Source organism: Strix aluco, chromosome 12 (assembly GCF_031877795.1).
Source record: "Strix aluco isolate bStrAlu1 chromosome 12, bStrAlu1.hap1, whole genome shotgun sequence".
NCBI classification, from domain to species: Eukaryota; Metazoa; Chordata; class Aves; order Strigiformes; family Strigidae; genus Strix; species Strix aluco.
The window spans coordinates 17513179-17527463 of record NC_133942.1 but is presented as its reverse complement, the minus strand read 5'-3'; the positions used below and the strand labels follow the sequence as shown (position 1 = coordinate 17527463).

Here is a 14285-nt window from a genome sequence, read left to right as displayed (position 1 = left end):
TTGTCTTCTCCGTGTTTTGTGTCATATCAATCTTGGCTTTCGCTATTTCATTAAAATTCCCAAACGGTCAGAAGGTTGTTGCTTAATAGATTTAGCATTGGCTGGCTACATCAATACTGTGTTTAGTCACATTTGTTTTGCTGGGGACATCCGTGGGAAGAGTTTAGCAAATATATTCATTCATTTGAAAGGAACCCGGTGCACTTTGGGCCTTGACTGTATGGTGGTCTCGCGTACCTGAACATTTCCTTTAGCTAAAGCACTGCCAGTGTCTGAAGTGCCTCTGTAGGTCAGAATGCTTCATGCACAAAGAATTTTAGCTTTTCCAACTGATAATTTCCTTTGCGTGGTCCTGTATGGAGAAGGGACTGTGATATAGAATATATTAATTGTTTTGTGAAAATATTGATACTGATATTTTGTCTTTCTCTGTTGATTCAGAACAGGGAAATGCCCCAAACATCAGCAATTCCCATGGGATGAAAAATCTTGACTTTTTTTCAGAACAGCAGTGACCTTGCAAAGTGAAGCATGTCGGTGGAGTAGGCATAACTGTCTTCATGTTAATCACATGATTATGGGCGGTCTTGGTTGGTGATTGAGTCCCAGTATGCTATTAAGAAGCTTTCAGAGAATGCAGACATTAGTATTCAGTGATGATATAAAACATCATCAATAAAGGAATAATATTGATTATGTCTCTTTAAGGACCTCACCTGCAGATACTTTCACATTTAATTTGAATATTCCTCTCCTTCCCTTTTCCCATAAGAAGATGTAAACATTCAAAGGAAAGATAACTTATTTTAGACACAATTATCAGGAATGTTGAGTAAAATCCATGTAAGATCATCAGGTATGTAGCAAAAGGTGTTTGGGTGATAGAATAAATCTGATCTTTCTGACACTGAGGTTCATCCTAGGACCCCAGCTCTGACTGCTCACCTTTTCCACAGCTGGAGAGAGCATTTAAGCAGTCTTTGCAAACAGCAGAGACTGAGGAAAAGTACCCAGAAAGGAGAAAGAAATAGATCCAAAATGAAATTAATATGACTGGCTGTCTCTTGAGATTGAGGGGGAGATGTTGAACAGAATCTGAACTCTGGCCCAAGAACAGCATGCAATGAAAATGTAGAGTATTAAAAGATATTTTGCATGTTTTCGTCTGGGCACAGTTGAGACATGCCACCGATCTAATCTCCATGCAGTCATGGGTGTTAGAATTACTCTACACCTTTTGTTGAACCGCACTGACTTAGCATGTTGCCAAAACTGTGAGAGAGACGTTTGTTTGACATTTTTCTCAGTGTTTTTTCTTTTCATCGAAATGAAAATGCAATGGAGACGTGCCATTTTGTAGCCAGTTGTTCTTCTCTCTTGTGCTTTTTTTCCTCTGAAGAAGGTCAAAAGCTCAGATATCTGTATGAATGTTTAGTCTTAGGCTGAGTTATAATTGCACATCTTTTACCGCACAAGTCAAACACTTAGAATTAAAGATGCCAAATGAAGCTGACTATAAAACTGTATTTGCACAGCGTTACTTTCTGCCCTGTTCAATTTTAGAATAGCAGCAACAACAATAATGACACCATTTAGAAAAGTTTCCCAAGCAACAAACAACCCCTGTTTTCAAATACAGACAGAGATGGAAGTTGTTTGTTGCTGAATTTAAACTTACAGTGAACACACCTGCAGACACACCCAAAATGTTTGATTCGGCTCCAGCTCTTAAAACGAACAGCCTTTTCCCCAAAGTCAGAAGCATTTTTTGAGTGCAGAATACCATGATATCAGACTCAGACCTTGTCAGTAGTTTTTTCTTTTCTTTTTTCTATCAATTTAGCAGCATGTGACATTTTTTCCTTGTTTCTTATGCTCTTGAAAGATATAAGAAAGAAGTATATTCCAAGGAATATAAAGAGAACTTCACACTAGTTGTTGTTCCTGGGGTAGTAAGATGAAATGTTACGAGAAATATGTGTAACTGAAATACATGGAACTTCAGCTTCCAAATTAGTAACTACAGAAAATCTAGAATTACGGTAGTGTGATATGTATTGGACACCTACATCTCTGCAGACACACTAGGAACAATGTACCCTCCATCCTGTTACAGGAGAGTCCATGAATCAAAGCTCCGTCTAAACCTGCTACTGGTGGACCAAAGGGGTAACAATCTCAAACAAAGTCCTTCTGGCCCTGTATCTCTACCATCAGTAAATCCATTTTTTCAGTTAATTTGGGAAATTGAACAAAACCTTTGATTACCAAATAAATTTTGTTTTGCTTTCATTCTGTATCTTTTAAAGTATTTTTTACCCTTGCTTGAGGGGGGAGAAAACTGGTGAAATGGCAGAGTCCTTTATGATGGGCCAGCAATACTGTATGTGGCAGTTGTCCTGAGGACTTTCTGTGCCAGTCCATTTGGCCCTAGAAGAGGGGCTAGCCACTTCAGCAGCTCTTCTGTTTTGGGTCTGCAGGTTATCTGAGCTTGCTCGTCTAGAGAATAGTTTTTTACCTTTACCTGTCTTGGGAGCTGCGGCATCCTTTGCCTCCAACTCCAACCCTAAATGTACTCTCTTGCAGTGAAAGCAGAGGGTGCTTTGTGATCAGTTCAATGCAGTGCCTATTATTGTTATTAAATAAATTCCACATATGCCTACATAACTCCCAGCATCCTGTTAAACAAAGTTTTGGTTGAGAACATAGCTGGAGTTCCTGGTTGGACACCACTGAGAATGTGAAGTTGGTCCTTATAAGAGCCCTCTTCCCTTTCAACTGTTAGCCAGAAAACCCATCTATCCTTTGACAAGCTATCTGGTACAGAAAGGGTGGAGCAACTTTGGGAAGAAAAGTGACCTTTCTCTTGTCTCATGAAATCACTTGGTTCCCATTATCCCTTTTTTTTTTTCCTTACTCATTTCTACCATGGTTTATATGAGTGCCTCTTCTAAATGCCAGAGCAGCAATAGCCGTTTTAAATATGGTTGCAATTTCATGCCCCCAAATTTCCTCCGTTATCTTTAATCTTTGATCATTACAGTCCCTGAATGTAGCTTTTTGGTAAGCTGCACTTTTTTATGTTACTGCTGTTTAGAATTAACTGGTCTGCTTCCTAAAAAGCCAAATGTTTAATCAATACATATCCTACTGTGTATAATAAATACATTTCTGCCATCACTTTTTGAAGAGAAAATGCTTTTGATTTGAGCCAAATAGTTTACAAAATGGCGAGGGAGGTTTTTTTGTGGGTTTTTTTTTCTTTTTTTAATAGACGTTTAATGAGATAGGGCCAACCGGTGGATTAGAGCATAGAAATGGTATTGAAATTCAGGGGTGGGGTGGGGGGAGAAGTCTTTTACATGAATTAGTTAATTTTGAACATTTGTTACATTAGCATTCGCTCCACTTAAGCTGATTAATATCTCTGGATTGCGTTTGTTTCCTGGGTAATAATTTGACAAACTTGCAATACACTAAGCATTAAGAAGTGGGTTCGTGTACGGGAGTGTGCAATAGGTAGGTAAGTTGTTGTTTGTGGCTCTTTTCCTGAACTTTGGAAGAAAAATCCCATTTTAAACCTGTAATAACGGAGGCTGATTACTTCCCATCAACTCACTGGCTTCCAGGGCAGAATTTTCAGACTGGTTATTGCGTGCACTGCTCTACTATAAAGTACAAGGTCTGTAAATTAAAGTTGGACCATAAGAGATTTAATCTGCAATTTTATAGGTCTCTAATCCAACGGTCATTTTGTATTTCAGGCTCCGAGTATATTATCAGGGTTTGGGGAGGGTTTGGGTGGGGTTTTTTTTTGTGCTTGCGATTTATTTATTTATTTGTAGTGTCTTTAAATTGTGTTGTGAATTACAGCCAGGAAAATATTGATGCTTTTTCTCTTCCCCCTCCCTCAAACTATAGATTAGAAATGGTAAACAAAGTTGTTACACTCTGAAGAATAAAGACTTGGAACGTGCTTCAAAAGGAGTAATTTACTTGGAGCTGGATGTCCTATTTAATCCTGTAAGTTGAAATATTTTCTCTTTGCTTATCGCTGGTGTAAGAAACGTGTGAATCTGCAAGGACGGGTGTGGAGGGGTCATTCTTTAAAAACCAGAAGCCAAGAAGTAAAAATCCTGAGCCAGTTGCCTCTGGTGGTGTTTCACGCTATGGGAGAAGAAGTATTGGGACATTAGAGCTCTGTGATAGCCTCTCCAGGTGGATGGGACAATGTGGGGGCATTTTTGGACTGACAAATGACCCCAAGTGTTTTAGAAAGAAGGTGCCAGGGCTTTATTTGTAACAGCCAAAAAAAGGACTTAACGTTTAGAATATTACACGTTACTTTTAACACCTATTTCCTCCCTAAAAAGCTGACCCACCATGTTCTCTCCCCAGGGTGTTGACAGGAAAATTAATGAGGCAAGTCACAGTGAACTTAGTTTTTAGGTGGCTGAGTCAGTCTCAATTGTTTATGCCCTACGGCCTTTTACCAAGTTAAATGCTACTTATTAAGGCCATCGTGGGCTGCACCACAGCTCTGCTCTTGCTGAAGTGAGTCCAGCCTTACCCAATTTAACTCATGATTTTTCGTAGTAGCTCCTCCTAAGTTGCATAGAGGCTGAGAAGAGTAAAAGATCCTGAAATTTGAAATTCCTAATCAGCGCTGGTATTCCAAAGCTGAAATAGTGAACTTAAAATTTCTTCTCTTGATTTTTTTTTTTTCTTAAGGTAAAAGCAAGTATTAGAACATTCAAGCCCCGAGAAAAGCGCTTCACTGAGGAGAACCGCAAATTTTCTAAAAAGGTGAAAATTGTGTCTGGACTAAGCTCTCGCATCTGTTTTGGAAAGGTTTGAATTGCTGTAGCACGGTTGCAAGAACAAAACCTATTTATGCATAAAATGCTGAACACATGTAAATTCTGCATATTTCTGTATATATTAAAAGGTTTGTTTGTGTTAACATGAAATTGCTTTCTGATCTAGTTTGCATCAGTAGTTCTGCTTCATGATTCAGAGTGGGGAAAATGGTAGCTGCAGATGTTGCACAGTTCGCAGCACCTAAAGCTCAACGAGAGCTTTATTCCCTTCTTTGAGAAGGAAGAAAGCAGGTGTAAATTACTTATTTAAGAAGTCCATAGGATTTTAGAACAATGACCATTATCCTTTTTATTTAAATAAAGGTGCCCTATAATAAGACAAAAATTCCCTATTTATTTCTATGGACTAATCCAAAACATGTAGAGAAGAGGTTCAGTGTTTTGATCACGTTCTCTCTGGCCCTTTTCCTGAGACATTGCTATATTTTGAGAATTGAAGGGGAATGAAGATAGGTTTGTGTTACTGTTTTATTTAGTTTTGGCATCAAGATGTGCTGCCTTTTTCTTTTTCTTTTTTTTTTTTTTTTCCTAAGGGATGAGGAAAATCTGGAAGGTTTGGGTGTAATCAGAAAGCAGACAGGAGCTGGAGTGTGTCTGAAATAGAGGCTTTATTTGTAATATGTGCCCTGGCATGCGTTTGTAGCTTAAATTATCCCCATTTCTGAAGCAATAGTAGGATATTAGAGTGTTTGATTAAACTCCTCTTCTCCCCTCCTCCCACACAATATTTATCAGATCTTATCAAGAAATGTTGATCGTGTGAAAAAAATCACCATGGCAATATGGAATACAATACAATTCCTTCGGAGCTGCTTTCTCTGGGAGTCCACAGTAAAGAGCGTGATAGCATTTGTGGTAAGTGGATTTCTTCTTTTATTGCATGAGGCTAAGTGATACAAGATCTCGAGTGTTACCATGTCTTCCTCTTCACTGGTGTAAAGCCTTTTATCGTTTGCTGTTACTGGTATTTTGTAGCTACATGGCTGCGGGTTTCAAGGCAGCTTGGGCCACATTAGGCCTGATGAGCATGGAAATTAGACCTTCAGGAACAGCCTTTCTTCCCTTGGTGCAGAGGCACTCACCAACCTGCACCGAGCACTGAGGATGCCCGTGTCCATGGTGGGTGATGATACCCTGTAAAGGGTGTGACCATGTGATGACTCTGGATTTTGGTTTTGTTGGTTTTTGGTTTGGGGTTTTTTTTGTTAGAACACAGCAACTAGGTGGTAGGAAAGGAGGGAGGTTGTGGCCAAGATGTTGCCTTTGATTTGGGTGATGCAGTGAGCTGATGGGTCTTGGCCCTTCTATCTTCAGTTGCAATGAGAAGGCACTTTGGTGCAGGTTATCAGTGCCTGATATGCCCATGTCCCTATGGCACATAAGTAGCTCTGCTGACAAGGCCTATTGGAAATCTATTAACTTGATGGTAATAATATGTTTCTTTATTAAAAAAAAAAAAAAAAAAAAGAGGAAAAGCTGGTCAGTGAGTTCTACTTCGCTCTGCAAACAAAAAGCCGGGTTCTCCACCTGCCTGTCCCACTCTTCAGGTCTCTCCTTTTTTCTCTTGGTAGTAAACACCCCATTTGCAGTTTTCTCATAATCCAGTCAAGCACAAAAAGGTTTTGCCTGCTTTTTATTCTGCGGTGTGACATTTTCTTCATGCTTGAAATGTTTGGCATGCCATTAAAGGTTGCAAAATCATTTTGTGGTGGTCCAGCATGCAGAAAGAAAGTTTCTGAGTTGAGTGTTTATTAAGCAAAATAACAGCCACATCTCCAAGATTTCTGCCCCTTTTACTGTCTTTGAATTATAAGTCACTTAAAGGTTCTTTTGAAGAAAACACTTCAGTGTGTTTGCTGCACATGAGTAAAGTAGACCATCCCTGATTGAAAGAAGCTCCAGAGCAAAGATGGAGCTGTCTTTCACCCTGCAGGTTAGAGGAATGACTGGTGTGTAAGAGTAGGTAGGATTTTTTTCTCTGGTTTTTTTTTTTTTTTTTCTTCTTCCTGTTGCTCAAAGCTTATTTAGATCATATCTAAGTTAATGGTTCAAGAACTGGCAGAGAGCAGAGCAGAGAGTAACACACTGAAGCAGGTATGGTTGTGCACAAGGGAATCAGATGGTCATGCATGCTGAGGCTGGAAAGGGAGGGACATGTGTAAAATCCCAGTGCTGAAGTCCTACCATCACTGTTCAGCAAGAATCTAGGCACGTACTTAAAGATTTGCTCTTAAGAGATTTTGCACCAAAATACTTGTGAAGTTACAGCTGTGAAGTTCAGTTTTCTAGACTTAGGAAAAGTTTGGAAGTGGTAGAGAGGTAGAAAAATATGAAGGTAGGAAAGTGGGTCTGCAGAAAAAGGAATTGATTCCTAGTGGAAAGGAGGATGAGCACAAAGATAGAAGGTTACAAATTGCAGATTATTAACATCTCGGCTGGATATATAGTATTTGGTTTCCTGACAAAGTGGGTAGTGGGAAAGGAATAAAAATACATGACTCCAAGAATGATTAGAGCAGGTTTCTTCTATAAACCAAAATTTAAGTCTGTCTGAGTATGTCTATGTGGAAAAAATTCAGCTCTGCTACTTAAAATGAAGTGCTAATTCTGTGTATCTTGCTACTTTGAGTGCATGTTTTCATAGTAAAAAAAATAAAATGGACACACAGTGTGGTAGGTGCAGCATCCCTCTCTGCCCCAATCTGTACATAAAATCTACTCTTAACAGATTAAATAAAAGGTGTATCAAATGTCACATTTTAAAAATCATCATTCTCCAGCAAACAGCATCTATATATCTTCAGTACCTAGCTTTGAATCAGCTAAACCTGTACCATATTTGTCCTTATGGACGATCTGCTTGTGACTGACACTGAACACCAGCAGGAGGAAGGTGCACAAAACTTCTCAACCATTTTTCATCTGTGTTCATGAAACCATGGCTGGTAGCTTAAGTGTCAGCCAGGCCCTCAAACCATAAAGTGACGTTGTCCCTTGGGCCACTGGCAATAACCATTGTGACCATATTTTACATATTTCACATATTTTCACTGCGTTAATCCCAGAGATTGGGTGGTCTTTAGGGCCCCCCTCCCCAATTGTATTGCCCTTGGTTTCCTTCTACAGGTGGCCCATGCCCCTTCCTTCAAGGGGGAATAAAGGGAGGGAGGAAGAAGACAACAAGCAGACAGTATAATCATGTGAACCTTGTTTTCTTAAGCAATCAGACAAAAACCACTGCCAGACAGAAGAAAATATTTGTGAGGGATCATCAGAGCATGGCAATAGGCGAGGACGTGGTATCTTACATCTTCCTGTTTTAGTTTTTATTACAGTGCACCTCCCTCCCCATTAGTGCTGACAGCTCACGAGTGTGACAAGGACATTTGCTGCTACTTCTGGGTGCACAAGAGAAAGAGAGGTACAGATAAAGAGGAAGGAAACAGAGGACAGCACAGGCAGAACACAAGTGAATGAAAAGAATGCTATAACCATGTTTTCTCATTTAAAACATGCATCATCCCAAGCTAAATTTCTTTATTAGTTTGTAATGGTGAGAGGAGACAATCCAAGAACTTGTGAGTAGATTAATTTTTTTGTTGTATAAAAATGAAATCACATTTTTCATCAGTGTTCTGCAATTTTAATATTAAAGGACACTGATCGGGCCTGCTCAGAAGTAAAATCAGAAATTTGTCAGGTTTAGAGGTTTTGGAAAGAGGGTTGAAAGGGAGGTGGAAAACAAAATTTCACTTTTGGTGATATTTGCCCTGTGCCTAAAGGGTTTGGTGCAAATTGCGTTACATAAATTCTAGAAGAAACATGCTGGCTCAGAGGAAAGTCATGTGTAGGTTTTCTGGATTCTTTGTAGTGTATGTTCTGTCATTGGTCTGGTGTGAAAAATGGACACACGTGTTTGTGTGTACCTGGGAATATGTTGGGTTGACATAGCGCTTAGGGATATGGTGTAGTTGAGAACTGTCAATGTTAGGTTAATGGTTGGACTAGGTGATCTTCAAGGTCTTTTCCAACCTAGATGATTCTGTGATTCTGTGAATATTCCCACGTGTAGAAGATGTTGCCAGTAGAGTTAATAGTGTTCATATACCTAGAGAGATAGTGTTCATATATCTAAAAGACTTCATCCATGTGTTCTTCGTTGATTCAGGATTTGGGGGGATTTGTAGATTTTTAAGACCAAAAAGCTCTTCAGGCATTCTGTTTATTTAATTTTGATGTAGTTATCTCTGTATTCAACCTGATATGTTGTGTTTTGACCGAAACATCCCTCTCAAAGGGCTTTTTGAAGATGCCCAGGGACATACTCTAGTAATCCCTGTACAGTTCTTCTCGTGTGCATGACACTTCATATCCTACCCTGGACAATTTCCTCCCAGTTTCCAGGCTGAATGTTGTGTTTTTAACCTGGTCCTCATCATTCCTTCCTATTGTCACACCTTCTTCCATTGAGATATCACTTCCATGCAGCATTACTGGTGTCCAAAAAGCTGGAGCTGTGTGGTGAAATGTGCTTAGGTGAACGTCTGCTCGCAAGTCATCTTGTATATCTGTGTGATTATAAGATGCTTGTTTTTCCCACTCGTGCGTATGAAAACTTGTGGTCTTACCTTTCTGCTGCACTTCTAAACTGAATTCCTGGTCCTTCCTTCCAGATGCAAACACTCCCTTCCTGCTCTGCTCCCCCTTCTTCCCTGGTCATGGAATTTAAGTCCATGATAATGGAATCATTCTTACTGTACAATACGTATTTTAAAAATATTTTATAAGTTAGTCACAGAATGATTTTCATGAAGAATTATGCATCATTGCACATTGTGCTCGCGATTTTATACAACATAATTACACCTTCTATTGACAGTTTTCTCTGCATTAATGGTAATTATGTCATTTAATGAAATTACAGTAATTGCATTAAAAAAAACTATAATCTAGTGCAAATTAAAAGGATATATTGACTGGAATTTTTACTATCATATATATTTTTTTTAAAGTTTGCATGATAGTTGCAAGAGACATTAACAGGATCAGGCAAACGATGGGAAACCAGCCACCATAGCACCTCCGGTGTGACTGGCAGCACTGCTGATTTGCTTCAGGGTCCCTGCACACTCACCCATGCCAGCATACTTCATTTTTACTGGCAGCATGTCCCACTATATCAGGTTTAAGCTTCTTGCTAATCAAGGCTGCTGCCAGGGTGGGTACAGGTGGGAGCTATTTTTCAGGCTCAACCCTAGCTGGCAGCTTGGGCCAGCCAGACAAGGAATGCAGCATGCACAGGCAGTATTTATTTATTTTGCAGTGACACTGCAGCGTGTCTGATAATTATTTTATGATGGGTTAGTACTGGGAGGAAAGGAAGGAATATGTGGTGATGCAATGTAATGTGTTGGAAATGTGGAGTTCCTGGTCAAACTGACTGTAGCCATTTAATGGTGGGCAGCTGGGAAAATGACAGGCATGGGATCATTTTGGAGCAGTTTGGGCTTCCCAGAAAGCCAGCTGATGCAAGAGTAGGGAAACCCCGGGGGTTGTGGATGCCCAGCAGAACTGGAGGTTGTGGGTGCAGCAGAAAACCCAAATTGAAGCTTTTTAGCTCCTTGCTGCAGAGGTGAGATTTTGGCACCCCTCTCCATTAAGATCTCCAAAGCTTTTTAAATCCAGAGTGATCTGGAGGATGCCCCCTTTTTTGTCACTGATATCTTGGGCTGTGGGAACTAGAAGCCTGAGGAGTCACAGGGCGAGCTGGGTGAGGCTGCACGTATATGTGTTACTGTGCCAGGTTGCTTAAACCCTAATCTGGGATAGCAGCAGAGAGAGAGTTTAGACTCTGCATCCCGTGAACTTCTGGGCATCTCTACTGAGCGTGCCATTTAACACGCTGCCATTTAACATCACTGCTTGTGATACGGGAGCTGGATCTGAGCCCAGTTAAACTCGTCTCATAGAGGAGACACCAACCATCTCATTAGACATGAACAATTTTTAATCCCTGATGAGCTGGGCTATATTTATACTGATGATCTACAGGCAAAGGCCATTAGCTTGTTGACAGTGTCCTCTAAAATTGCTAATTGCATATCGGTAAGATTAAAATTTTCTTTTCCGTCAGGAAAGATGTTTAAATCAAAATCTAAGCCTTCTGGAGTTTACTTGGGGTAAATCTTTCATTCAGTGTGTGGACAAGTGTCTCCTGCATGTTATGGTTAGACTTTTCCAAGCAAAACACAAAATGTTCCAGGCCTGTTTGTACTAAGCATAATTCAACCCTGGACATGACAACAATATATGGGTAAAATATCCAATTTAACTTGCACATTGTTTTGCAACACAGTGACTTTTAAAATTTTTTTTTCTTGATGGGAGGGGAGTTACAGATCGATTCCTGGGACAAAAGTTTAACAGGGAACATCAGGAATCTATAGAGAAGGGAGACTAGTAACAGCTATGAAATCCAAGTAATTTAGGACAGAGATCAAGTCACCAGGCATCTCTTGGACCTCTGGCCAATCAAGCAAACGATACAGGTCAATTTTAACTGAGACTTTGCTCGTGATCTACTGGTAGGTGGTAATAATTTGCTCTTCTATAGGGTGGGGAAGGAAGACATGCTCTCACATGAGCTTCCCTAAAATCTTTCTTGTTTTCCCCATGAATTGTCCGTTAAATTTGAACAAGCAGTTCCCTGATACAAAGCACAAACCACCCTGCCATGACTACATGTGTAACTGATGAGAAGGGTATAGTCTTTTTTCTCCCCCTTTTTTCTTCATCCTCATAGCTGAAGATGAAATATAAATCATTGTTCCCAAACTGTTCGGGAACAGCATTAAAGTAATGGTAGATTAAAATGTCTCCACATTAAAAAGCTAAATAAAATGAATAGATGTAATCCTAAAGAGAGAAGAATGAGTATTCTTCAAACACTGAATAGGGAACTTGGAAAAAGAAAAAGCTTTAAAGAAAGAAAAAAAGTATTAATGCAAAAGAGATGGTCTTTACTTCCGCTTTATTGTAGAGCTTTTGCTAAGGGCTTTTCTCAGCCCATTTGCAGCTTGTGTTTTGCTACAGTTTTAAAGCAGCAGTCAGCAAAGGGACAAATGCAGTCCTTATTTAAATAGGGAAGCTGTAAAATAACACTCTGTACAAAAATTTGTTCATATTTAAGGCTAGAGCTAGTGCTGGAGGAGCAGTGAAAGGCAGGGTTTCAGGAATTTGACCTAGTAAGTAATTCTTCAGAGCCCCTAACATTTCCTCCCCTCTTTCCCCCTGTAAATCCCTGGCAAAGGCACATCTTTAAAATTACTGTCTTGAACTCTAGTGAAAAGGCTGGATCAGAGGTATGTTTTTATTTCGAGCTATTATATCCCAGTAAAAGCATTTTCCTAATGACGGAGGAAACGTTTACATCCTGCTCCCTTCATGCTGCTCATGGCAGTGCCTGTGAAAATGCACCATTTGTGCATGCAAAGCCGTTTGGAGCACGTTACCTGACACATGCAAGTAACTGCTCAGATGAGAAACAGGCTTTTCTAGACAATTAAAGGAGGAGATGGTTTTACCCTTCTCCCAGCAATTTTTACATTTCCAGTATTATTCTTCTGTGGTTGAGGGGAATACGATTTAAGCTTGAGATCTCAGGCTTTGCTTTGCTGCAGCAGTTAAAATTCCTGTAATAGCAACAGTGATATTGATGATGCTGAGAGAGACATAGCAAAGTAAACACATGTTATTTCCAGCTCTTTCAAAAATGCAAGAACAAACAAGGACAAAGTTAATAGGGAAATAACCACTTAGAAGCTTGACAACATGATAAACAAGATTTAAAAAAGCAAAGTTTGAAGCTCTGGAGTCAGGGTGAGATGGAGCTGAGCGGAGACCAGTACAAATACCCTTTTTAACTTTAAAAAGGATAGACTGTCTTATGTTTCCAGCTCAGGGATTTTGGGGATTTGCATTTTACCAGTAAATGTTCCAAAATAAAAACAAAACCATATTTTGCATCTGAGAAGTAATACTCATTTCCTCTGGGCCTGCTTAACAAGGCACTTACCCTATAGAGACAGTCTCTTGCTTTTGGGGCTGGGGAGCTTTCTCTTAAATTAAGTCTGTGCTGTGCTCATATTTTTGAGCAATAGTAGTGCTTTCTCTGTTGTGTACTCAAAACTTGCATGCATCACATAGGAACGATACATCACATATGAATGATTCCCTCACACGTGGTGATGAGAGACACCCAAATCCCTGCCTCTCACTCTTTAATTGCATTACGTTGTTTTTACTTGCTGATAAAGCCTTTTAATACCTTGGTGTTGTGTGTTAAAACTTTATAGTCAAAATATTCAGGTAAAAGCCCAGATCTGCTAGAAGATAAGCCTCTGTACAGCTGGTCAGCAAGAATATATGTATGCAGGCATCCAGGAAAGAATTAAGGCAATGAGAAAGAAATTCAGCTTTGTTACAGTGTATAGATGTAGCTGCAGAAGGTGCCTGTGTTAAGATACGTGTATCTAGCTATCTGTCTGTCTCCAGAACTGGATTAGAAATATGTAGTTTTCATCTGTTTGGCTATCTAATGACAGCTCACAAAGCCAAGCCCAAATGTGCAAACATTTTATCTAATAAAAAAAAAAAAAAAAAAAAAAAAAAAAAAAAAAAAGAGAAAGGGCTCTTTATAGCTAAAACCTGAACTAAATGCATCTGCAAACAGTTCTGACTGGCTTTCTGCTCGAGTTGTGACCTGTTGGAGAACTCTGCTCGGCGCTTGCATTTCCAGCTAATTTGATATCGCCTTTTTTTTGTGGTTGAAGCTTTGTCATTTGTTTCGAAGCTGTCATTTTTATTAGTCTCCCTGGCTGATCTTTTTGGGCTCTCGTCAGGTGGTGTATGTTCTCCATTGTCTGCCTGGTCTTGGCAAGCTGTAGGTCCTTTTATTGCCATATGACGTGGGCGTGCTTGCAGCAGTAGCCTGTAATTATACCCACCACAGGTGACAGTTACAAGAGAGCTTTGGTAATAATTTTAGCTGCCTGATCTGATGTTTATGAAGAGCGAACCCTCTTTGTGGTCTGGCTGGAGTTTGCTATATTGTTTTGTACTTTAGCTGTTGGATTTATGAATACCATTTTTTTTCCCCCTTAATATATAACGTCTTGTGTCTTTTGAAGTTCTGAAGTTTTGTAAGAGATTATTGCTGATCTTCTGCTGTTTTGCATATTTTCTATTTATTTTTGCATATCTTATATTTATTTTGCTTTGTCTGGCAGTGTAAAATTGTACTCTTCCCTTTTACTAGTTTTATTTGTATATTTAACATTGCTGAACTCCTGTTTCTAACCACATATTAGCAGATATGCTGTGTTCTCCTAGCTGTGAGACTAATCA

General features: G+C 39.5%; 1 protein-coding gene across 1 annotated transcript in view; it reads left to right on the top strand.

The window, feature by feature from the left end:
• MCTP2 (multiple C2 and transmembrane domain containing 2) overlaps positions 1-14285 on the top strand; it is a 121146-nt gene that overhangs the window by 68515 nt on the left and 38346 nt on the right. The window contains exons 16-18 of the mRNA XM_074837539.1: positions 3922-4023; positions 4732-4806; positions 5616-5735. Coding sequence (XP_074693640.1) covers positions 3922-4023; positions 4732-4806; positions 5616-5735 — 297 coding nt within the window. The remainder of the gene's footprint in view (positions 1-3921; positions 4024-4731; positions 4807-5615; positions 5736-14285) is intronic.